The sequence below is a fragment of the Oryzias latipes genome, chromosome 15, assembly GCF_002234675.1.
Source record: "Oryzias latipes chromosome 15, ASM223467v1".
Classification (NCBI taxonomy): Eukaryota; Metazoa; Chordata; class Actinopteri; order Beloniformes; family Adrianichthyidae; genus Oryzias; species Oryzias latipes.
In genome coordinates this window covers 28,325,741-28,352,766 of record NC_019873.2, presented here as the reverse complement: position 1 = coordinate 28,352,766, position 27,026 = coordinate 28,325,741, and the positions used below count along the sequence as shown (strand labels likewise).

Sequence of the window (27,026 nt, the reverse complement as noted above, 5' to 3'; positions counted from 1 at the left end):
TGAAATACCTTTTGAGACAGTTATTGGAAAGATTTGGACTGAATTTAACTAAAATGTTGTTTGATGTGCAATACCCGTATTTTCCGGACTATAAGTCGCTGCGGAGTATAAGTCGCACCCCTTGCCAAACTATGAAAAAAAGGGCAACTTATAGTCCGGAAAATACGGTACTTTGGGTTTAATAAGTCATTTCCAGACAGCTCCAGTTGGCTTTTATGGAAAGGGATTGAATTGATAAAATTTCATACAGACTCACGTCAACATTACAGCTGGTTTATGAGTACGACAGTTGTTCTGTTTGAAAGATAGGACTGTTGTGCAGAGTGTGTATGTGTGTGTGTGTGTGTGTGTGTGTGTGTGGGTGTGTGTGTGTGTGTGTGTGTGTGTGTGTGTGTGTGTGTGGGTGTGTGTGTGTGTGTGTGTGTGTGTGTGTGTGTGTGTGTGTGTGTGGGGGTGTTTGGGGGTGTGTGTGGGGTGGTGGTGGTGGTGGTGGTGGGGGGTCCTTTCTGCAGCAGACTGCTTAAAGCCCACTAGGACTGCATTGGTTAATTCCATTTTATTTATATAGTTCAACATTTACAACAATAGTCGTCTCAATGGGCTTCATACCGGTGATTGTGTAATAAACATGAATCGTAAAGGACATAAAGTCATAGAATTCAATAGCTGATTTTCTAAAGTAAACAAAACTAGACTCCCCTGCTCTTAGACCCTCCTTTGCGGTTACAAATATAGGCGGTGCGTTGCAGCAGCAGCGCTGATGCTGAGTCAGTGCAGAGGTGGCGGCAGGTGTTAACAACACGTTATCTATCATCCACATTATGTAAGAGCCATCAATCTGTGCGTCGTTATATGAGACTTGGGAGGAAAAGTGGTTTTGAAGTCTCTCAGGCCGCTGCGGCTCCGGTCAACCCCCTCCTGTCTGGAAAACAGCAGCAGCCGGATCACAAGATTCAGATTAAGATCAGAAAGGAGAACCTGTTGGTGAGCAGACTCATTCAGGATGTTAAGCATCAAAATCTACTGTCTGCATTTCTGAAGCACACGTAGTTCTTTAAGAAAAAGATAGTTTTTTTAGAGTTGATGGGGCTGTTTTCACGTTTAGAAATAAAATTGTATTTCTAAACTTTGGTTGGTATGACTGAGCGTTCAGAAGCTTTCTTCTCTGTGTGTAACTCCCTTTGTTCCTAAATGTCTTTGCATTTGCTCCTAAACCTGTTAGCGCTGCAGCGAGTCTGTATTGGTGTGGAAATGACGCACAGAGATGGTTTAGTGAGCAGGCTGGCTCTTTTCATTCTGTTTACATGCCAGCTTTTCCCCCCTGACTCAGCCTGGGACAGCTTGCAGCTCTCACATGGCTGATGTTGCACTACCTGGAAAGATGTTTTCTTTTTGTTTAAAGCACATAAAACCTGTCAGCTTGTTCCTGCTGGAGGCTTCAAAACACTTGAGTGAGGAAAACCTCATCCAGATTGTGTATTTATGAATGTGATGAGGACAATAAGGGAAGATAAGCACATTTATTACTCTGGCAGTTTGTTTTATTAATGTTGGGGTTCCAAAAAGTAGTGACACAAACTTTAAAACATTTGACAGAAGAAGGGCTCAACAAAGCAGACAAAGTTTTTTTTAAACCAAAAAACAGTAAAACTTCAATCATATCTTGATAAAAAATGATATAAACGGTTCTTAAAATGGAATAAATCTGATCTTTAGGATCATCTTTGTTGTTCTTTAGCGTACGTTGGGTTTGTTTTACGTTTAAGCTGCTAACTTCTCTTCTCTTTGGACCTTTTTTTCTGAGATTCAATTGTAATTATTTAGGATTTTAAAGTGGGAAAATATCTAAAGAGTTTAAACAGATGCAATGACGCCACGATGCCATTTAGATGCGAAAAACTATAAAATATCTACCATGAAGTCTTGATTGTGCCAAAAAAAGATCAAATTTTAGATTTAGATCGCAAAAGTTCTTAGGGAAGAAAAAAACAAGAATTTATTATTGTTTATTTGCTTGTTTTGGGGGGTTTTATCTAGAAGGGCGACTGTTTTATGACAGTACAGATTTAATAATTTTTTCTGGTCACACCTGAGAGGAAATGTGGAAAAGGCAGAATTTGACTGCAGGTTTCTGTTCGACTTCTCTGAAATCCTGTCTTTAGAGGCATGCCCTTTGTTTTTACTCACTCATTGATCAGCTGAATGCGTCTTTCTGGACACCTTTTCTTGCTAACAATCACAAATGTGAACAGACGTATGTCTTCCTGCACGCCTGCCCTCCGTGTCCTGCTTCACCTCTGTAATGACATTTCTGAACCTTGCTGTGGGATTTTCGGTCACTTCCTCGCAGCACAATGAACAAGACCTTCATTACTGAGTGGCTACGCCTGACCTCGGCGTTACCCTCTTTTTAGGACATTCTCTTAAGAAAAAGCAGAAATGACCTCAAGGAGTCTTTCTTCCTTAAGTATTTTTGGAGCCAAACGAAAGAATGTTCTGGGTGAACCATCCTCCAACGGGCAATACACAAGTTTTCTAGCATCATTTAAGAAATGTTAATAATTTTGACAATTATCATCAGCAGCATAATCTCAAATCAATGCTCAAAGCAGAGTAAAAGCAGCATAAAATGCCCCTTTAAAGTGAGATTATGGAGCTGTGAGTCCACTAACTCCTCTGACGTTTACTGAGGTCACTTGGACCTTTTTCCTGAGCAGTTATCTCTCTGAAGTTTGTGGTGCCACATTTCATCCTTGGTTTCGCCAAACTCGTCTCAGCTCTTCCTCAATTATCTGCAGTTGACCCAGTGAACTCTGGCATCCTTCTTAGAGGAAGAGTGAAGAATAACAGCTTGTTTGAGCTCAAACCTTAAAGTCCCACTCCGATCATCTTCTGATCTACAGTTTGGCAAATGAGTGTTTAGTCGGCCACCAATTGTGCAAGTTCTCCTACCTGAAAAGAGGAGAGAGGCCTGTAGTTTTCCTCATAGGTTAACCTCAACCATGACAGACAAAATGAGAAATAATCCAGAAAATCACATTGCCTGATTTAAAAAAAATAATTTATTTGTAAATTATGGTGGAAAATAAGTATTTGGTCAACAGCAAAAGTTCAACTCAATACTTTATGTACCGTTTGTTGGCAATGACAGCAGTCAAACGTTTTCTGTAAGTCTTCAAAAGGTTTTCACAAACTATTTTGGTCCATTCCTCCATGTAGATCTCCTCCAGAGCAGTGATGACTTAGGGCTCTCGCTGGGCAACACAGATGTTGACATCTGGAGACTGGCTAGACCCCTCCAGGAGCTTGAAATGCTCCTTATGAAGTCCCTCCTTCGTTACCCGGGCAACGTGTGTTTGGGATGGTTGTCATGCTGAAAGACCCAGCCATGGTACATCTTCAATGCTGATGGAGGGAGGTTTTCACTCCAAATCTGCCCATACATGGCTCCATTCATTCTTTCCTTTACACGGATCAGTCGTCCTGGTCCCTTTGCTGAAAAACGGCCCCAAACTATGATACTTCCACCCCCATGCTTTACTGTAGGTCTGGTGTTCTTTGGATGCAGCTCAGCATTCTTTCTCCTCCAAACATGATGAGTAGAGTTCTTCCTAAAAAGTTTATTGTGGTTTCATCCGACCATAGGACATTCTCCCAATCTTCTTCTGGATCCTCCAAATGCTCTCTAGCAGACTGTAGACGGTTCTGCACATGTACCGGCTTTAGCAGGGGGACACGTCTGGCCCTGCAGGGTTTGAGTCCCTGGTGGTGTAGCGAGTTCCTGATGGTAGCTTAATTTTCTTTATACATGTCCTCTGTCATCAGAGAAATGCCACAAGAACATGTTAAAAACACAAAAAACCTTCATTTAATCTGAGTTAGTCTTTAAATATTCCCTGGTTTGGATTGTCCTAACTGATGGCATCACTGTGGTTTTAGGACGAATCAAAGGAAAATTAGTAAAAGAGAATTTTTGTGTTTGATTTTTTTCAGTCACTGACTTGAAACATGAGGAAAACATTATGTTTTAAGGCTTAAATGAGGCTCCAGTATAATAGTCTTACTGATGTTAAGCCTCTCCTGCATTCTTTAGAGGTTCTTTCGTTTTTTTTGTGCTTTCTGCTGCCAACCTTTTCACAGCTCAACCGTTTTCTCTGGTTTTCAGTTTGGTTAAAGGCCTTTTTGGGGGCAGCTCTCTTGCTGCTTTTTGTTGAGTTTCAGTATGAAGTAAGAGGATGTTTCCAAACGCAAAGTTGAGGCGATGAAGCACTTCACTTTTTCAGTCTCTTTGTAGATGGGCTTCGGCTGCATCTTCTCTCCAGGTTCTGCTTGACTCACCTGTTGCTTTTAGTCCAAGTCAGTTTACAGTTAAAGACAGATGACAGCAGGATTCATCTGACGTTTGTCGGGTTGCATTTCTTCAGGACTCAGCTTGTAAGTATGAATGAAGATTGGAGAATCGGTCGTGTCTTCTGATAGAATCTCATTGACTTTTGCAGATGTTGCTGCATAAAGACCATGAGTTTGTCTCGCTCCTCGGTGTTACTTCCTGTTTGCACATTGATTTCTCCATGAGCGTAAAATACATGAAGCTTAATGCTCATGCTTCCATTTGTGCGTCTTTTCTGTGTGGTTTTGAAGCTGCATTCATCATCTCCACTCGTTCTTCACACCCGGTCATGATGTTGCATAATATCCCTTAGTTTCTGGCTTGTAGGTTGCAGGCGTAAAAACTGTGAACTAAAAAAAAAACAACGTGCACCCACCAAGTGACCAGAAAATACGTGCAGAGCAAGTCCCCCCCCATAGTGAAAAAGGTAGTATTGTGAATTTAGTTTTACCTTCTCTTTCATATCCATAGTTATTCTGCAAGTTACATTTTAAGGTTGAATAAAATTCCAAACTTTAGTTTGCCCAAGGGCAGCCAGAGTTCTTGGTTCAAAACAGAATCCTATGAAACGCCATTGAATTAAATTGTGGGGGAAGTGAATCATTGCATCCCTAATGTTTGCATACGTTTGCTTCAAAAGTGTCAAACACACATGTCCTATCGTTTTATGACGTCACATAAGGTTTAGAGTAAACTAACTGAAAGCTTCGTCTTCATTTTTACTTGCTTGATAACAAATTAAAAAGCGGGACCCAAAAATGGAGGTCTGAGCCCAACGCCGGTGAAAAGTGAACCGTTGGTGTCTGGTTTCCACAGAGGCCGTTCCTCTCTGAAGACCCCTGCATGTGAGACAAGGTTTGCAGATTTGATATGATTAAAACCTTGTCTAAATTGGAAGAAGGATGTAGGAATTACAGCAGTTTCATTGGAAAAACATTTGTTTGGAGGCCAGTTTTGGCTCAGAAGACATTGTTTTGTTGCTATTTTTGGGCCGTAAATTCACAAAATGCAGTCAACCACATTAATCATAGATGTTTTTTTATTAGTAATTCTTTTTTGTAGACTTATAATGTTAGGATATTATTGACCTGAGGAGACAACGTTTTCTTTCACTTGTCTTTGAGCCTCAGAGTTTTCCTCTCACATCTGCATTTATTGTTCCTCCTGCAGTTTCAGCCGAACTCTTGCTCTGGTCTCCAGGGCCGTTCCACACGATTGGCCGATTAGATAAATAATTCATGTCTTTTTTTTTTTGTTCAAAGCTCAGCTGCTGCAGCAGCTCAGTTTTTTCCATCCTGTAGCAAGTTAGCGAGTGAGACGTCTGTGAAAAAAAGCCCTCAGAGCAACAGGCGGAGGATGCCAGAGCTGAGGGTTGTGGTTGAAACCTTACCTAGTAATGTCTTGTACTTCCTGTCAGTGTCATGAACTAAAGAAAAGGACGCTCTCATTTCCCAAATGGGGGGTAAAGAGCTTTTGATTTGAAAAGCTCAGGGCTGATGCCAGCGGAAAACCCAAACATGAAGCTTTTTTGACTCTTTGAGCACAACGTGAAGTTATTTTTGCGTTTGAAGCAACTCGGATGTATGACTCATAGTTTGTGAGGAAATGTGCGGCATTAGGGGCTCCTCATGATGCTCATCACGTCAAATTGGATCAGAGGGGATCTGAATGGCAAAACAACATTACATAAGCGATGCCTCATGTTTAGGCTCAGAACACACGGCTGCCAAGCAGTAGACCACCTGAATACCACCTGTCAAACTCATGACCAGATGTCCCATGATTCATTGTACCATGCCTTTTCATCATCTCAGACAGTCTGTGTGTGATTTCTTTTTTTTTTTTTTTAAATAAAGTTTTCCTCGCTGGTCATCGCAGAGGAATACATCCACTGAGCGAAGTGAACAGCAGATTTCTGTGCTTAGCTGCATTTGGAGGAGAAAGTCACCTGTTTTACATAAGCTCTCATTTTTATCTATTTTATGTTTTTAATGTTGACATTTTTATTGTAAATGTAATTTATTGTTTCCCCCTAGCCAGGAGTCCCTTGAAAAGGAGATTCTTAATCTCAATGGGACAATTCCTGGGTAAATAAAGGTTAAATAAAAAATGAAAAAAATTGTTTGCACCGACAGCCTCGGGGTTATCGCATCCCGGTGGCTGCTGTGCGCTGAGGTCATGGTAATATTGAATTAGAGGGGGAAAAAACTAAACTACGGCTGTGAAAACGTCTGTTTTCTTAACCATTAAGTCCCCCCCTCTGAGGAGCACAAGCGTAACAGGAGTACACAGAAACAAGAGACTCACCTTATGTGGTTTATTTAATATCCTGTGTTCACAGCTCCTCTGCCAGCCAGGGGATTATTTATTCAACCAGTGCAGGCAACCGTGTAGCTTGGATGTGCTGCCACTCACTTTCCCCTCTTTATTTCTGCTCTCATCTGCTGGTCAGTTGGGTTTTTTCAGCTTTTTATTCCTGTTCTTTTGACTTTTGTCCCTGTCTTTTCTCATCCATCCATTTCTGTTTCTGTGTATGAAAGTCCAGCTCCTGACGTGGTGTGACCTTCCTCACCTTCCTCACCTTCCTCCCGCTCTCATCCCTATTTCAGTCTCTGCTGTTGAAGTCTGTCCCTCTTTGCCCCCCCCCTGGTGAGTTAACACGCAGTTAACATGCACCCTCCTTATGAAAAATCAGGAATTTCTTTATTTGTCTGTCTCTGCAATCAGAAAGGAAGCCACAAAAATGAGTTTTTCTAGCTGTAAACGAGCCAATGTGTGTCAGAATATTGTGCCACAGAGTTTATGAGCTTTATGAACATTCTACTCCTTAAAACGTTTTTTTAACCTGTTGCTTTACTGCCATGGAGTTTTAGGGCCACAAAAAAAAAGTAAAATCACAAGATTTTAAGTTGTAAAGTTACAATCAGAAAGGTTGTTAATTAATGAGAAAAAAAATCGTAATGTTACAAGATTTTTTTCTAGTAAATTTGCGACTTAAAATCTCGTTATTTAACAGTTATGACTTTCTTTCTCGTTATAAAAAAAAAAAATTCTTTTGTAAACTGGCCCTAAAACTCCGTCGTACTAAAAAAATAAAATAGTGACACTATTCTTTAATGACTTATTTAAAAAAATTGTAATTTGAAAGTTTATTTTGCTGTAAGTTTAATTTAAGAAGCTTTTAATTTTCATAAAATAAAAATAAAAAGGTCATTATATTTTCTATATTCATTATCTTTATCTCTTCTACAGTTTGTAATCCCTTCATCAGATGGATTTCTTAGACGGCTTTCGTCTCCATTTCGCTGTTAAACGGCTAAAACCTCGTCTCTTGTTAATAACATCATAAAGCCTTCTGGTCACGAGGGCCACATTTCTGGTTTTCTCTGCTTCAGTCTCCTAAAAAAGTCAGATGGAAATGAAAATCTGTTCATAAATCCAACTGCAAAAGGATTTGAAACAGCAGAGAGGTGACAGATGAAAACAGAAGAAAAAATTACTTTTTTAAACCTATAAAGTGTTTCGATTCTTCTATTAGACATTGCATTTCCAAATAAAGGAAATGCAAATACCGTATATAATTCATTATTGAATACCTTACACTTATGTTGCCTCACTTTTGTAAGGAAAAAAAAGTGACTTTTTAACATTTTTTATTTTAAGTTCATGTTTAGATTCTGTTCTGTGTTACATATTTAAAAACATTTTTAAAGCTATTCAGCGTTCAGAAATGCTCACAACTAAATTTTTGCGTTTTCATGTCAAGATTTTCCTACGTCATAAAATGATGCTTAAAATTGATCCGTTGGAATTCAGTTGGGAACATTTATTGTTTTTTTTAACCATCAAAAAACAATGTAAACAAGGAAATTCTTAAAATATGAAGGTTGTTTAACCAGACAGTGCTGTGCCAGAATGAGCTGAGAGTTTACCCCTCCCATTTTAAAACGACTACCTTGGAAATGTTTGCTGTGTTTGTTTGACGACGTTTACCCCTGAAACAGGAAGTCACTAACAGGACATTTGTTTGGTTTTCAACCATCAACTCTACAGTTGACTAACCCCCTCGATTCCGTGGTTTAGGTTCTTGATTCAGTTCATCCTAAATAAATGGATGTCAGCTTAAACCCATTAAGACCTGCTTTATTTTATTGTTCTTGACTAAATTGTTGGAGAATTTACAATCTTAAAAACTTCAACGTTTCCTTGGTTTGATCAGATAGCTCTCTAAATTCTAAATTAATTTTATTTATATAACACCTTTCATGACAAGAAAGACAGCTCAAGGTGCTGTACGTAAAAACAAAATCAAATGCAATAAAATACAATAAAATACATTAAATCAGCCCCGCACAATAAAATACACAAAGACAAACACTAGTGGGGAGAAAAAAAAATTAAAATAAAGAGAAACGAGAAGGCCTGTCCTCCTATTGGCAGGGGTGTCAGTATAGACCCAAACACCCCAGCCGAGGGGGAGAAAACACTCAGTCTAATTTGAAATAAAAAAAATATGTGTTAAAATATCATGAAAAGTATACAAGTAAAATTCTAGATTAAACATTTATGTATATGATAAAATGTCATAAAATACAAGAGTAAAAATTCTAGATTAAGTAAATAAAATGATGTGATAAAACATCATAAAACTTAAAAAGAATGAAGAATAAATATATATGTGATAAAATATCATAAAATATAAGAGCATAAAATAGTAGATTAAACAAGTAAAATGCTATAATAATCTAATAAAACATCATAAAACATAAAAAGACATTTTTCTTTAGTTTCGTTTCAGGAAAGCTAGGTGTTTAATTCTTTATGGTTCGATGGATTGAGGGCGGGTTTTATTGACTCAGTCTGAATGCAGCGGCTTCCTCTGCAGGTCAGAGTGTTTGCGATGGGATTTTTGCTCTGCGGCTCCTAATCTTTGGCTTTTTAGGACGGCTGCATCGGTGTTTCCTGAACGAATCCCTTCAGTGGTGTCAGATTAACCGACGTGCAGAGTAAAGTCCTGTGGAGCGTGAAGGCCATTAGATCACAGGTGTAGTGACCCATGCGTCCATCAAAAAGGTATTAACCACAGTTGTCCTTCCTGACGTTCCAAACAGGAAGTACCCTCTGGATCCAAAGAACCAAAAAAGACTTCTATAGAGAAATAGTTACTCAGTTGTTCGATCAGTCAGAAGAACCATTTTTGCTCTGATACCTTTTTTTAACATCTCATTGACATTTTTCAATTTATAAACTGACCAATCAGATGCCTCAACATAAGTAGGCGGAGCCTGCTGGCCCTCACGTCCAACGTTCAAAACAGATTATGGCTGTGTCCGAAATCCTTCTCTGCTCATTACGTATTGCACTCTACAGCGCGTTCACCATTCTGTAGAGCAGTGTTTTCCAACCAGTGTGGCGTGGGAGATGGTCAAGTGTGCCGTGGGAAATTCCCCTCATTAACTGATCTAAAAACATTTCCCATCTCCAGGAAATCAGCTCTTTGTTCATCCAAACAGGCCCTGAGAACACTGAGTAGTTAGGAATATGAAAGATCATAAAATTATTTTTTCTTTGTGTTTATTTGATTCAGTTAAAGACATTTTGATAAGAATGACGGTACCGCGATTTAGCTGCAGCTAAAGCTGTTTGCGGCAAAGTCCCGCCCCTTTAACTGTCTCCACCAATCATTCTTGAAGGCTTAATCACACATCAGTCTGACCAATCAGAAGTGGTTAAAGTCTTCACTTCCTTGTTCCAATTTAGCTCATAAAGTCTCTCACTTCTAACAAAACTACCAGCCAAACCTCGTCTTTAGCGGTGTAGCTTTCCACAGAATCCTGTGTCAGACCGTGGAACAAGTGAACAAAACATTGAAGCTCAGAGACGCTAATCTTTCTGTCCTTTTGCGGCAGTTTTCACACTACATCTCCCATGATGCATTGGGTTAAAGGGACAGCGTCTTAGCGTACAATGAGTCGTCCTAAAACGTCTTGAAACCACAACAAACACATATCAAACCGTTTATGAATTTTCTAACTTAACTTTAATTTCATCCTTTAGAAAAAAGGATTAAATTTCTGATTTCTGAGAGATTTTTCTGTGAGATTGCGGGGGGGGGGGGGGGCTGTCGATCAATACAGACTGAGTTTTTTTTTTTTGGATGCTGGTGTGCCGCGGGGTCTTTGTCAAGGTTAAAGTGTGCCGTGGCTCAAAATCGGTTGAAAAACACTGCTGTAGAGCTGTCAGAATCTACAATTCCAAAATCCAGTGCCCTAGAAATTTCCCAGAAGTCTCTGCGAAAAACCAGTGTGCATAGATGCTCACTAGATCGGTGAATATAGACCACAATGCATTGCGTTTGAAATATTTCTGTGAAAAAATTGTATTTCAATGTATTGTTTAAATAAACCATCAATGTTTTCATCGTCACAACAATGTGGATTCATAAATGATTGTTGCAAAACGCTCATATCAATGAGATTTTTCACTTTGTGAAATCGATGAGGTTATATTTGACGTTTAAAAAAAAAAAAAGGAAAAAGTAGTCAGCGTGGTGCCTGAGTTGCTTTTAAAATCCAGGGCACTACATAGTCCCACTCTAGTTTTTTAGTAGTTAGGGTGGGAATTTGGACACAGCCTTTGTGTAGCGCGCTTTTAAGTGGTAGGGGTGTGGACTTCCAACAAGCCCACTCCTGATTGGAGAGAGTGGTTGCCATAGAAACGTCAACTGATTCAGACCAATCACGGCTTACTGATGACGTCTGGCTCCAACATGGCCTCACAGTCCACGGGTTTGACACGCAATGCCAGGATTCAAACCAGGAATTTGAATGAAGGTGTTTTATTTTCTCACTTTTTAATTTTTACATAAATACCATTTTCCAAAAAATATGTAGACTCTGAAGTCTTTACATGTAGGAACTCTACACGATGTCCTCACTGTAACGCCTTTCTGCATACGTTTTGGAGAATACATCATCAGTGGGGGATTACAACATATTCCTCCAAAGTTTTTGCTTGCAATGAGATTGAATGATCTTGCTGCTGTGAAAGCACAGTTTAGTGGACATATTCAAACGCCTTCAGCTAATGCATTACAGCATTAAGTTGTGAGAAGAGGCTGTGAGTTTCTCTCCGAGTTTTCCTCAAAAGCACAAAACACTTGAATTAAATGAAAACGTAGATCTGAATAGTAGAGTCCGAGTCACAATCAGAGATTACAATAAAAGTTCAGTCTTGTGTGGTCTTAGCAGAAATGTTTCTCACAAAATGAACACTTTCAAAACTGACATTTTTGGTGTTGTTCTAACATTTCTAACAGAAAAGTGTCGTAATAACAGGTCATCACATGAGAAGGGAATTACTTTGTGTAGCACTGGTTTTATTTCACTTCCTCTACACTTTGGCACTGTAATAATGATTTTGCTGCTGTTGTTTGTGTTGTTTTCCCCCCAGATCAGCCTTCAGAGTCTGGAGAGTTTCCTCTGTCTCTTTCACTACGTGCAGCATCATCCCACTCTCAGCTCCAAAGATGCTCTGAGGTTCTGGTAAGGGCGCCGTTCGTTCTATCATGGACTTATCTCTGGAGCAAAGATCAAATCTGTTCATGTAGGGTAGTTCATCACGGCAGCGCCACAAGCTGGAAACACGAGGGTGAAATGCAGGTCCATGTAAATTACAACATATTAAGAGATCTGTGGTTCCAAAAAGCTATAAAATGTTTAAATGGTGGAAATTTGGCTGATTTCAAGAAGATAGTTGACTTTTTGTTAATTAAGAAAAAAAATCATTTCAAGTGACCTTTTTATTATTCTGTAAAATAAATATCCTTCATCAATAGATATTTTCAATTGTAGATAGACAATAGATAGAAGAATAGGCTTTTTGCTGACTCAACGTACTTTTGCCACAATAAACACAAACAAATAAAAGGATTAAAAAAACATTCATAAAAATATAAAAATCAATGATATAAAAGTATAAAAACAATGACATAATAGTATAAAAACCATGACCTAAAAATATAAAACTGACATAAAAGTACGTATAAAAAACCATGACCTAAAAGTAAAGTAAAGTATGATGTAACAGTATAAAAAACAATGACATAATAGTATAAAAACCATGACATTAAAGTATAAAAAACAATGACATAAAAGTGTAAAACAACCAAGTATCATAACTTAATAAACCGTAATAGACCGTACCAAAACTTCCAAAAGGGGGGTGGGGGGGATTGTATGTAAAAGTGCTGTACCTTACATTGGTGAGAGTTGAGGTGATTTTGCTCATTGAAATGTTAAGACGATAAATAAAACCATAGATCAAATGTCTTAACAAAGCTTGGAGAGTATTAACCTTTTTCAGCAACAAACAACCGTTTGCGCTGCACCACTGTTGCTGTTTTAAGAGACATCATTTTCTTCACATTTGTCTTCATTCAAAGCATCAAAGTTGTATTGTCAGGCCTCTTTAATTGTGCATAAAGTTTTTTTTTTTTTACCAGTCTTTGTTTCTGTGTGTTGTTTGGGATCACAGTTGTGTTTTCACTGAAAGCACCCTCATTGATCGACGTCTTAGCTTTGCAGTCCCTCTGTGTGTGTTCGTCGTGTGTAGTACAACCACACACAGCAGATAAACACTGTCTCTACAGCATCACTGCTCCTCAGCCTCCATTCGACATGCATTCTGCAGACACAACTGTGTCATTCTAGCTCTACGCCGCCTCTTATCTAACACTTTAGCATCACAAAAAACCCAAGAAAACGAACTCCAGTGCAACAAAGTCACCTCTGCAGACAACTTGACTGCTGTGGGATCCTTCAAGTGAGTGGAGGGAGAGGAGAAATGTTTGAATCCATAGCAGAAGAATGTGTTTATCTCTGTTTACTCTAATCGTTGTCTTGTGCTAGAAATGAAAGGACAGCTAGGTCAAAGCTGCCGAAGCGATCAGGAGAAAATAGTTAAAGTGATTGATCAGCTGAGACTGTCTGAGAGGAAAAAACAACAAAGGTTTACGCCCACTTTTTTTTCTTTATCATTGTCAGTGCTTTTAATATTTCAGGAAAACTGATTTAAACATTACAGTAAATGTTTAATTAAAAACTATTTTCCTTTTTCTATTTGTCTTTCTTTGAATCTGATTTATCGTGTGTTTCATTCTATTAGGATGAAAACGTAGTTTGGGGGGTTCGATTAAATCTGGCTCTGTTGTGTTTCCGTTTGTCCTCATGTTAAGTGGTGACAAACGACGGAAATCAAAGGCAAAACGTTTTAAAGTTTGGACCAAAAGTCTAGAACAGAGATCTTTTCTGCTGCTGCATTATGTTTTTTAGAATCGGTTCCATTTTCTGCTGTTTTTCAAACATACCAGTTCGATTGGTGCATGAAAAAGGAAAGTTGTCTTGTGTACAAACTTTCATATTGAGCTTTTATTTGTAGCGTAACTCTTCATCATATTGGAATAACTAAAACATACTTTTCAATACATGTTTTTGGAAGGAAAGATGTTTCCTGGCATTTACACTAACATACATGAGATTCAGTCAGGCCGTGAGAAATTCTGCCAGCATGGTGCTGATATGTTTGCAATGTCGTGATCAAACCTCCTGATGTTATTTTTCTGCTCTTTGTGTCGAGTTTGGAGACGACCTCATTCGTGAAGCGGTGCTTTATAAACAAACTGCACTGACCTGAACCACAGACGCAGAGAAGGTTTAGAAATAGCCTGAAACCTTGATGACAATCGCAGAGCAGGAAGTTAAACGTGCTGACGATTAAATCGAAATTTACTCACTTAATATTTATCTTTATAAACAATACATACCACTACTTTGTCCGAATTCTCTCCCCGGTTGGAGTATTGAAACCGGAAACCAGGCTTCATAGTTGGGGAAAAAAAACTAGTGAGCACAAAATGTAGGTCACTGGATATTCGTGATAGTTTTCTTCAGGGTTTTATGGTGTAGTGGGGGAATTCAGACACATTTAATAATCTGAAGCTATGATGGAGGATAAGAGTTACCATAAGAGAAAAAAAGGATGAGTTTATGTTGCAAAGTTATGACAAAAAAGCTATATAATTATGAGAAAAAGTCCACATTTGAAGTTGTATAAATGAAGTTGTAAAATTATTAGGAGAGAAAAAAGCAATAATTGAGGGAATAAAGTTGTAAAATTATTGGAAATGTTGGGAAATTAAGAAAAAAATGCCAAATTTTTACATGAATAAAGTTGTGGTTCGGTTAGAAATAATAAAAAAAGATTTTGACAGTAAAGTTAAAAAATAGTGAGAAAAAAGTCTAAATTTTATGAGAACAAAGTTGCACAATTATTAGAAAAATGTTAAGATTTTACAAGAATAAATTTGTAAAATTATTTAAAATAAACCAAAACTTCGACAATGAAATTATGAGAAACAAAAAGATTGCACAATTAAAAAATTGTAGATTTATAAGTTAAAGTTGTGTTTTGAAAAAGAAAACATTTTTTAAAAATAAAGTAGTAATTTCATGAAAAATTAATAAAATAAAGTTAAATGTAAAAGGAAAGTGTATTTAGCTGGATCCTTTATGAGTTTGATGTCTGTCCAGTTTCTTTGAATTGTCTGCAACTTAAGCTAAACAGATAATTTTTGATTTATTAAAACATTTTAAAAGCTAAAAATAACATTATATTTTTGAAAAAGCATGACTTTTGCTTGTAAAATTTGGACTTTAGAGACTTAAATGTATGGCTTGTACTTTGTTGAATCTGTTTTTATAATTGTACGACTTATACTTTCATGCATTTGTGCCACAGAAAATGGGGCATGAAAGAAAACAAAATCGAACTCTGGTTCCACGCTTGTTTCTTTTTTTCTGCTTTAGCTGCTTTTACAGTAATTGCATAACAAAATTCTAAACTAGGAAACATCAAAAAATGTTTTCATCATCAGTTATGGCCAAAATATTTCCCAGTCCGTACCCTCAAAGCTTCTCAGACGTTTCTGCAGCAGTCTCAGTCTTATTCTGACCCTTCCAGTTTCATCAATAATGTAGAGAATTGGCTCCTTCTCATCTATCAGAGGTGCATCTTGTATCTTTACTTTAGCCGCTGAGGAGATGTGAGAACATTCATGGTGTTCCTGTAGTCTGTTAGTGCGCTCCGAGGTTCTCCACGCGCCTCAAAACCCGTCAATAGAACGATAGCAGTCCGTTTTTATTCGGAAGCTTTGTGGACTCACTGAAAGCCAGCATCAGAATAACAAATGGCATTTTAAAGAAAGGACTTGGATATGTTTCCTGACAAAAGTTTATGAGGGAGTGTTGACTGTGAGAATTATGTGTATGATTCGTAAACGTAATTAGCTTTTTTTTTTTTTTTTTTTTTAAATATCCAGCTGATATTCTGAGTGAGAACTGTAAAGATTAAAGGTGGAAACTGCTCAACTTGGAGAAACACAAACACAACTGGCAAAAGACGATAAAATACAGAAGAAAATATTTAGATTAAAAGGCTTTTTTTCTCTGCATAAAAACATCTGACCTCTCCACTAAAAATTGGGCAAGAAAAGTTGGTTGATTGTACAAAGTTTGAATGAAATCAGCTTTAGATCAAAGAAAAGTCCCCTTGTGTTTAAGTTTGAAGTTTAGACAATTTCCCATTAGGATATTTTTGCATTAAAGACAGCCCTCTTTGGTTGTAGTGGGGAGTACAAAGGCGGCGTCTGTGGAGGAGGTCTTGCACGGGGCAGCGGGTGCTCGCCGTATTCCCAAGACCAGGCCTCGTACCATGTGACATCACATGCTTTCATGTGATACGCTGATCTGCTGCGAATCTGGACAGTTTCCATTTGAAATTCCAATTTAATGGAATTTGTGCTGTGGGACAGAGAATTCAGTCAGGAGTCATGTGAGGAAGTGTGCAGATGCAGCTTGCAGAACTGGTTCCAAGTTAAGCCGAGATGTCTGGGAGAAAACCGTTAGGTAAGACGACATGCTCTGTTTTGGTTCGGAGGTTGTAGATTTCATTGGTTTTATTCCGCATCTGAGTTTTATGATAGAATGAGAGAAAAGTGTTTGAAAATCAAATGTGTATGAAGTTGGGGAATACGTTTGATTTGGATTTGTTTCTGAAACCATGTCCTCTAATCTTCCGTCGGTCCATCTGTTGCAGGATGAGCTTCAGTTGCATGTTTTGGATTGAGGCAGCAAGCAAACGTATGGTGGATGCAAACTTAAACATGGCAGCCTCAACTTGATCTTGAAGGCATGCTCCTTAATATGCAGCTTTTGTTGGTTTTAAATAAACAGTCAACATTTTCTTTTTCTATTTTATCTTTGGGGATTTATTTATTTTTAACAAGAACCTTTTGTGGGGTCTTTTTTAATTGAGTTGACTGTTGTATGTTCCTCACACTGTGTGAGTTTTCTTTTAGCGTGTTTTGCTCTTCATTAGTCATGACTGTCCAAACAACATCAACACAAAAAGGATGCCAACAGGATTCAGTGGAAGTCTCATTAGTTTCTTTAAACGGAAGATCCATAACGAATTTTTAAGCTTTTAGTAGCATTCGTGCAGCATTGCATTGTTTGTGATTGTGCACACATGGGTGTGATCGGTTTTACTGTAAAGCCTCAGTCACACACACACACACACACACCCATTCAGGTGCTGCAGGTTTGTGGGTTGTCTGTAGGGAGGAGCGACTGTATCTTCAGGGGAGCGCAGGGGTGTGTTAGTTTCCTTGAGGCTCTTAAGGGGACGTCTTGAAAAAGGAGCATACCATTATCATGCCTGTGGTAAGTGTATCATCAAGAATTCGTGAGGCTTATGTCACGAACATTTGACCAATAGTCGATGCTGTCGTACTGGACCCTTATACCACACTCCAGTCGTTAGTAAGTTACGAGTACTGGCTCCCTACTGTGCGCAAATGTTGCACGTGTGTAGGTGATGGGTAAATGCCAGTAGGACGCCCGTAGGATGTCCACACACTACACTTGTCATTTTTAACGTTCAGACTGCATGCAAGGGGCGTGCACCTATGTCGTGAACAGCACTAACGTGAAAATCCCTATGACACCTCTGCATCTCCCCTGCTTAACCCTCACTTACCCTTGCGTTTTGTATAATGCTACCTTTAAGAATGTGCTTTTAGCAAATGGTGTTCACCTGGACTGTCGCTACCCGATACTAGCGCGTGTACCTATAGTTGGAAAACGTTTGGTGCAAAATGTCAAAGCAAGTGAAATCTGGTGAATCTTGTTCTAGGCTTTTTCTTTCACAGCTCTATTGCGATATTTGAAAGACTAGAATTTTAGCCGGGCACCAACCGCAATTATTCATTTCTCCTCCATGATCAATTTTGAAACAGTTGGCACTTCTGTGAATCAAAAAGGATGCCATCCATATGTCACCACCAAAACCGAATCCTGATTGGTCAAAGTTTAACCTGTTGTTTTTTATGTAGAGTCCGAAAACGGTCTTAAAAATCTGTGCGACTAGAGAATGCGAAAGCTTTGAACGCGAGTGCTCGAAACATGCACATGTATGCGTTTACATACAGACTTTTCCTTAGAACGTGCGTTTCCGTGGGCAGCGTGAACGTAGCTCAGGTGTACGCTGCGACCTGCCGACCAGCATGCCTGTAGAAAAAATGTACTTAAGCGTTTCGGCTGTACGGGTCACCAAGCGGCCTACGACCTGCACCTGCATATTCCGTACAGTTTTGATCATTTTCCACCCACAGGCAGTCCGCTTCCACCAGTTGTGATCAAGATCTAAGATGATTTCTTCTTGTGCTTGTGTTGTAGCTCAGACATGAGTGGGGCCAGTAACACACTGGCAAGAGAGTTCCTGACGGATGTTCATCAGCTGTGCAGCGCTGTGGCTCAGAGGGTGGAGGCTCGAGAGGAGGATGAGGAAGAAAGCCACATGGTGGCACTTGGGGAATACCTAGTGAGGGGGCGGGGCTACCTTTTGCTCAGCACCCTTGATGCAATCATCGATCAGGTAAGGAATAGCCAATCATCTTCTTTTACTCAAGTTTTTGCCACCAAACTAGACTAAACTTTTATTTTTAAAAGCAGAACTTACTGACTGTGTTGGAAGTCTTTGAATCTTAAAGGATATAAGTCTCTTAATGTATACATTTTTTCCCGCCAAACATTTAACGTTTTGAGTTTTTGAACGTCTCAGAGTGTCTTCACAGAGAAGATGAGCTTGTGACCAAACTGTTCCAAACTGGCAGAAAGAAATGGGATTTAAAAACGGAAAAGTGAAACGTAAACACAAAAAGAAAGAAAGACATGAGTGAGCTAAAGACCAAACAAAAACAAGGATTGCATCGTGTAGGACTTCAATTATTCTTTCTCTCGTTGCTTTGCCCCTCCCTCATAATTCCTGGCCAATGACTGAAGTGATATTTAGTCACGTCATTTGGTTCACAAGCTTTGGTTCGGAACAAAAGTGTTCGCTGCATGGCGATCTGAATATAGACCAAACGCATAGATCAGGACTCTATCGTCACCAAACTGAACGGACTCGTTTCAGATTAACGGACTTTTCTGGTCTGAATACACTCTTAGTTTACCTCACTGGATAAATATGGAAGCTCATCATAACTAATAAAGAGATCGCTGGCCCTTAAAATGAAGGTCTAGGTTCTATTATAAGGTAATCATGGCGTGGTACTGTGACAATGTGGATCAAAGACTAAAAGTAGTAAAAAAAAACTGTTCCCTGTGTAGGAAAAAAAGCCACAGCCCTTTTTTTTTTTCTTGTTGAGCTTTGTCAGCGATTTCCAACTGTCTGCTCTCAAGAATGCAGTGTGAAATCAAACCAGCTGAATATGTGATGTTTTTCAGCTTTCTGGTCCAAATGAATCAAATATTTAAATAAAAGTCAGACAGAATGTGAAAAAGCAATCTATGTTGTGATGTTGTATACATCTCTAGAAACGGCTCTTTACATACTTCTGAAGCAGAACTTCCTGAAGTCCAACTAGCGTCTTTTATAAAAGTTTTGTTTGCTAAAAGTTTTGATGTAGATGAAGATGCTGACAGATTGAGAGCAGCATCACTGTTTTCCTTTGATTGCTGCTCTTGTTTCTAAAGTCATTTCTATGAAACCCAGTATTTTCTAAATTCTTTTCTTAACAACTGGAACATTATCATGTTCCTAACACATCTCTGTTGTTGACGTATCATCATTTTCCTTTCACTGATTTCATGCTCAGTCATAACATCAACATTTAGCATAGAAGCTAATTCATGCGTTTCAATCCTTTTCCTCAGCTTTAGCTGTTTGCGTTGGTTTTGCCTCAAATCAAAACAACCCTTTAATTACAATCCGAGACTCTTAAGTCCATTGAAAAAGATTTTTGTCAAGATGGCTGATCCTGCTACTCTCAAAACTCAACCGGGGAAAAACTTTTCTACTGTTGGATTAAAGTTTGTCTCATTTGTTCTCAATGACGTGTAAACATAACGGAAATGCACTTTCCCTCAGGAAAGAGTGCGGAGCTAACTGTCCTCGTTGTTTTATTTTTGCTCCATTTTTAGCTCAAAAAGCAACTTTATTGCAGTGAAAATACATTTTTTTGCTGCTGTTTTTTTCTTAAAGAGATTACATGTTTATTTCTGGTTTTAGTATATTGTGGTATGTAACAGTGGAAAACCTGTAGAATATGTTCACATATGTCATGATTTCTAATTAGTTGCATGGATGTTACGAATACATATGTTTTATTCAGGAAAAACAAATTCAGGTCTTTGTGTCCCTGAAATATTCAAGTCTGATTAGTGTGTTAAGTAAGGCTACACGATATGAAGAAAACTCGCGGTTTGCGATATCAATGATGAATATTGCGATGACAATATAACTTGTAATACATGAAAAAATAGCAAAAAAAAAGCAAAAACATCATCTCCATTTCACTGCAACACTTTAAATCAGAGTCGACATAAGTTATAATACACGTTAAATGACCCTCGTCTACATAGGAGGCGAACATCTAACATAAAAGAGCTCCAGCTGATTGGTCAACAACGTGAAGGCGTCCATCCATCTGATTGGTCAAAAGCATCAATCGATTTATTTGGTTCGTTAAATACTTCAAGCTGCCATAAGATTGTTTTAGCACATTTAAGGTTATCATTTATTGCAATTTTCGCCGTCTTTTGCGATATGCGTAACTGCGATTTATTATGTGGACCTAGTGTGAGGTGTGACAAACATACATACAACTAAAAAATACAGACAAACACTGTTAAAAAAAAAACACGGTGGGTCATTTAAAATCCACCAATATTCTGAGCCGGCTTCATTCCGGTTTGGGGTCACTGGGATGCTGGAGCCTATCCAGCTACTGAAGGTGTAGGACACCCAGAGACATTGTTGTAACCACACACTCCATCCATCCGTCCATCCGTCCATCCGTCCGTCCGTCCGTCCGTCCGTCCGTCACCAGTCTGTTGCAGGGCCACACACTCACTTCACACACCTAGGGTCAACTTGGTGCTAACAGTGGACCTATGAAGCATGTTTTTGGACTGTGGGAGAAAACCCACACATGCACCAGGAGAACACGCAAACTCCACACAGAAAGGGTTCATCGGGATTCAAACCTTATGGCTGCGCGGCCACAGCGCTGACCACTGTTCCACCGTGCAGCCCCACAATGCTAACCGTCGTTCACCCATTGTGTTTTAGAAGGGTGTGCCAGCCTTTGGGAACCCCCTGGACAAAAGCCCAAATTCCTAAACGCAATTTCTTCCCATAATCTGAGTTTAAAGTGTAAATCATTTCTGCTGTAAATGAAAGTTCTAAGGATGGATCACTTTTCTTTAAAACGCCCACACTGAGAACTCACTCATGTGTTGTGTATTAGTGATGATAGACACAGACTTCAGCTTTTTACTGTAATCTACCCGTCTGTGGTGACGGCTTTACAGGAGCTTCGTTTGTTTTAATGGCACAAAGTTTTGTTCATGATGATGATGATGCATGAAATGTGCAAAAAATGCATGTCTGATAGTCAATATTTTTTATATAACTTCATCTGAATCTGATCAACGACACCTAAAGGTTTTCTTTTGAAGGTAAATGGCTTTATGGTTTAGGACATTTTTTTATATATATACCTACATTACGCTGAGTTTTCAACTGATAATCTTTAAATTCTTTCATGTTTTTTTTTAAACAGTGTTTTTTCAAACCATTAAAGATCATGAACAACTAAAATAGGTTTTCTTGATAATAAAAAACAAAAACGTTTATTTCTACCGTCTTTTGTATAAATGTCAAAAAGGGAAATTTACTCTTCAAGCTTTAAAACAATTCCAGTTTTGGAATAATTCTTTGCATTATAAATGTAGGGGACATGCTGTTTATGCTGGGCGTAAAAAAAAAAAGATTTAATTAACACAACAGGTAGGAATGTGGAGGACTCGCATGAGATCCTGCATCTCTCAGAAGAGACCGTCACGTAGCTGCTACATCTACTCCAGGCCCCACTTTCTTATCGACTGAAATCACGTGAACATTTGTTTTTTCTTAAGCCGGATGACGCGTCTTTATAATAGGAATCTTGAGCGTCTGCAAGCGAAGCGTTGTGAAGCAGAAGAGTGTGACTCGGTGGGAGTGGGTCTTCATGTGACATCGGAGTGTGACTAAAGTCGCCGGCGAAGGGAGGCTCTCCTCCGTGTGACTGGTTTTGTTTTTGTCCTGCCAGGAGCTGACTTGTCGGGAGGAGCTGCTCACTCTGCTGCTGTCTTTGCTCCCACTGGTGTGGAAGATTCCTGTGCAGGAGGAGAAAGCTCCAGGTTGGTGATGATCTTCTACTACCCATTCAAAAGAAATATTTGAATTCGGACTAATTGCCCCTTGTGGGGGCCTTTTCTCATTTTTTAGTTCAACATTTCAGTTTCTTTTCATGGGTTCGGGTGGAGAAAATGTCACGGTCCTGATGTTTGGAGCTTGAAGTTGTTTTGTTCTTGGATTATCTTGCCTCCACTGGTTCATCGGTGGCATCACGCAGAGGGCCATAAATCAATTAGCACAGTTCATGTTGAGGAATGTCTGTATGCATATCGATTCTGACATATTTGACATATTTTTATGCCTATTGTTACTACACATTAGCTGATATTGTCACGTCCCCTATAGTGGAGATTAAGTTACACTGGTTATGTGATGGATTATGCAATTTTCATCCGACCGCTACAGCAAGAGACGACGGTAGAGTCATGTGACCTCAGAATGACTGCGGCGTTTGGTGTGGAGCTGCTGATATCCCCTAACATGGACCCTACACATTTTTCTTTTAATTAATTTGGCTCACTGGTTGAAACTTAAGCTGCTAACGTGCTGCTAAGCCGTCTTCATGCACCAATGGATTATTTAGAACTGCAGTTCACCTTTTGTTTAAAAAATGTTCACATTTTGCGTGCGATCTTCAACCCTCGGGCCAGAAAGAGAGAAAAGAAAACGACACTTACATTTTTCCCGTTTTATTTCAAATCTGAATCTGAAGGAAGTTTTATTTTGAAAAACTAATGGATTCTCTTCACCACATCAGACTCATTCTTGACGTATGTAAAGTCGCTCGATCACGTGTCAAAAATCCATTCACTACTTTCTTAAAGTGGCTGCGCAACCGCTAAATCGAAGTTGACCAAAAATAAACATACAGTGGGACAAAAATAGTATTTAGTCATCCACCTTATAAAATCAGACAATGTCTTTTTCTTACACTAGCCTCTCTCATCATTTTAAGTGGAAGAACTTGCACAATTGTGGCTGTCTAAATACTTTTGTGCTCGACTACATTTGGAAAGTTTCTTTTGGCACCAAAGAGCCAGACAGACAGGAAGCAAAAGAAGAGGCTTTGACTTCAAAATAAAAGAAAGCTGCATTTAACAGACACAAACCAGGAGTCTTTACTCCAAACATTATGGTTACAATTGTTCCTACAGACCGTAACAATAATCAGCTATACCAGTTTTTTTATTACTTGTATTAATCCATTGTTCCTTAAAAGTTGGACGAGGCCTAAATGTTGGCATCTGATTTTTTTAAAACTTTCCCCTTGACAGTTATGGGTTAAGGGACAATCTAGATGCCATTTTAATGGTTCCCTACATAAAGGGAACTCAAGTGAACGAGTAAAGTTTAAAACAGCTGCAGATATTTTACAGAGAATGAAGATAAACTTTACCCTCAAACATTTATAAAAACTGAAGATGAAAATAAATAAATGACACGGCCCCTTCAGCATCGGACAGGCCGGTCCATGAAAATACGATCTGACTTTAGCAGTGGAGACCAATGCTGTAGACCGCTGTCAAACAACCTCCTCTGTATCATGTCTCTCGTACGAATTCGTTCAGTTTGCCAAAACGTACATAAATCTTTGAATGTAATCCGATTTTTTGTTTTCATTCTATTATACTGGACTTATATTTCTGTAAAGGTTTGAACATGGAGAGTTTAAACCAGAAAGAAAACTGTGCAGTGAGGGGTTTTACAAAACATCTAGAATTATTGTAATAAAGAAAGTTAATTTATGGATTTCACCATAAACGAGAGACCACTGTGAATACAAAAGGTTTCTTTAGCTTTTGCTTTGATTTAACATTTATGGTATTTTTATTGTCACTTCTTAGATTTAAGTGTGTAGTTCCGGTACATTTAAATTTGACAGGACATTTCCTGTGTTGACAGACTTCAACCTGCCGTCCCTAATAGAGGTATTCCTCAGCCGGGAGGTGAAGGCCGTTCCTCTCAGGACCGGACCGAAGACTGCGACAGACGAGCAGAACTCTGGGAAGCAGCCGCGTGCCGGCAGTGGCACTTGGAAGTCACGCAGATCACGTCGGACGGCACAGAGATACTCTGTTAAAGATGCTCGCAAGTCCCAGGTCTCTACCTCAGACTCTGAAGCCAACTCAGAGGACAGAGCTGTTCCAGGCTCAGGCGGCGCCCGGAGCCGCAGGTCGCATGTCTCCCCTGTCCAGGTAAGCTGTCGGCATCATCCATCAGAGGCCTCACAGTCCACTCCCACTCTGTGCAACAGCACGGGCACCATGAGCGCACCGTACCCCCATCCCAGAGCCCCCGGGGGCCAAACCCTTGACCATGAAACCCTTACGGACCCTGCTGCAATATCAATCTTCAACCGCATGGAGAACTCCCCCTTTGATCTTTGCCACGTGTTGCTTTCCCTTCTGGAGAAAGTCTGCAAGTTTGACATGAGCATCAACCACAATCCCGGCTTGGCCGTCAGCGTCGTACCTGCGCTCACAGAGATCCTGACAGAGTTTGGAGATTGCTGTGGTCCAGGAGGAGGCGGAACAGGGGCGGAGGAGCTTGCTGGAGGCTGGACGGAGGAGCCAATTGCACTGGTTCAGAGGATGCTGCTACGCACCATTTTGCACCTGATGTCGGTTGACGTGTGTCAGAACGACAAACTTCCAGACAGTCTGAGGCGGAGCTTGACGGATCTGCTGCGAGCCACGCTTAAAATCCGTAGCTGCTTGGACAGGCAAAGTAACCCGTTTGCTCCACGGCCCAAAAAGACTCTGCAGGAGGTCCAGGAGGACTTCTCCTTCTCCCGTTATCGACACCGAGCGCTGCTGCTTCCAGAGCTGTTGGAAGCAGTACTGCAGGTGCTGCTGGGGTGCCTCCAGGCCTCCACACCCAACCCCTTCTTTTTCAGCCAGGCCCTTGAGCTCATCCATGAGTTTGTTCAGCACCGTGGCCTCGAGCTGGTTGAGGCTACAGCGCTGCGACTGGAGGGACTTGGGACGGTCAGAGATTCGGAAATAGGAGTAGAGGCTTCGGAGCGATTACGAGGTCTCATCGCAGAAGTCTTCAAGATCATGAGCGCTGTGAAGAAGGCAAAGTCAGAGCAGCTGCATCAGTCTGTTTGCGCTCGTCGCCGCCACCGCCGCTGTGAATATTCCCACTTCCTGCATCACCACAGGGATCTGTCCGGGTTGCCAGTGTCTGCTTTCAAGCAGGCTGCCGGTCGAAATCCCTTCGAGGACGATGGAGGAAACACGGATGGAACCGAGGGCAATGCGGTTCGGTACCCCGAGCGCTGCTGCTGTCTGGCCGCCTGCGCCCACCAGTGTCTGCGGCTTTTGAAGCACCTGTCCCCCACTGGTCCAGCTGTGCTGCAGGTATTGGCTGGTGTGCAGGCTGTTGGAATCTGCTGTTGCATGGACCCCCGCTCAGTAATAGGGCCCCTGCTCCATGCTTTTCAAGCTCCAGGTCTGCGTAGTTACCAATCTCATGTTTTAAGTGTGCTGAGCAGACTCATTTTGGACCAACTGGGTGGGGGGCAACCCTCAGAGAAAGCCAAACTGGCGTCCTGCAACATCTGCACTCTGGACAGCAGCCAGCTGCCGGGCCTGGAGGAGACACTTCAACACGGAGAACCTTCAACCCTTTCCACCAATCTCTGCTACCGCTCCCAAGGGATTCTCCCCAGTGGAGGGGGAGCTGAGGACATGTTCTGGAAATGGGACGCACTGGAGGCCTACCAAGAACTGGTCTTTGGTGAAGACAGGCAGCTGAGTCAGCAGATCGCTAGCCACGTGTGCCACCTGACGCTGCGTGGCAATGCTGTGGTGCAGTGGCAGCTCTACACACACATCTTTAACCCCGTCCTGCAGAGAGGGGTCGAACTGGTCCACCATGCCCAACAGCTGGGGGTCTCCACCGTCTGCAGTCAGGTCTGCAGCTACCACACACAGTGCCTGTCTGTGGAGGTTCTCCTCGTCTACCTGCAGACTCTACCATCACTTTTAAAGTCCAGGTGAGCAGCTGTGCTACCAGTTCTAGCCTCAGTCATGTGCACCAGTGTGGGGAGTTAACTCGTACAGGGGCTGCAGGTTTTTGGGTTAACTGGGCCCATGGAGGGTTGTAGAGAAGAGCGACGGCATCTTTGATAAAAATCCTGGTTTTAGCATGTTCTTGTGGCATTTATTCTCATAAATAAACAAAACATATAGACATTTACGCTTAAAATTGCATCTCTGAAGTATTCATTCACTCAAATCGTTGTGAATCAGGAGCAGATGAAAAAAGCTTGGAGGTGCTATAGTCCGCAGGCCACAAGCTCCTCAATTCACTTGCAGGCAAATAAATCCATGTATGTCTTTGTTTTTCTGGCTTGAGCTCAGCTCAACAATGGAACATACCATTCGTGTGCCTGGGGTAAGTGTATCGTGAAGTATTTGTAAGGATAATGGATAACTTATTCACAGTTTTTCACCCACAGACAGCCCATATCTAGTTTGTGACTTTAAACATAAATTCTTAACTGTTTTGTTTATTTTCCAACATTATTGTTGTTTTTCCAGCAAAGCTCTCTGTCAGCTTTACAAGAAACTTAATCTGCTTGTTTGTTATCAGATCTTTTTTCTTGAGGCCATTGCTAATTGATGCTAATCAATAATTGATCACAGCTTTGTGACGTAGGAAAGGGATATGGTGGGTTACTGACTGCTTAACTCTTTCATGAGTTTTGCCATTTTTTAAACTTTATAACATAGATTTGGAAAATAGAAAACTGTCTTTTTTGCTGGAACCAGGTTTAAAAGCAGACTTTTCCATCAGACTAATACTGATTGCCCAAAAATACCTCCTC

General features: G+C 40.2%; 1 protein-coding gene across 2 annotated transcripts in view; it reads left to right on the top strand.

Moving 5' to 3' along the window:
* Window positions 1–811: 811 nt before the first annotated feature.
* Window positions 812–27,026, top strand: part of lyst (lysosomal trafficking regulator) — a 65,495-nt gene continuing 39,280 nt past the window's right edge. The window contains exons 1-5 of one of the 2 annotated variants that reach the window (XM_023963749.1): window positions 812–984; window positions 11,843–11,934; window positions 18,184–18,382; window positions 22,104–22,194; window positions 24,095–26,192. In XM_023963749.1, coding sequence (XP_023819517.1) covers window positions 853–984; window positions 11,843–11,934; window positions 18,184–18,382; window positions 22,104–22,194; window positions 24,095–26,192 — 2,612 coding nt within the window. In that variant the 5' untranslated portion in view covers window positions 812–852. The remainder of the gene's footprint in view (window positions 985–11,842; window positions 11,935–18,183; window positions 18,383–22,103; window positions 22,195–24,094; window positions 26,193–27,026) is intronic. The other variant, XM_023963748.1, reaches the window with a different exon arrangement.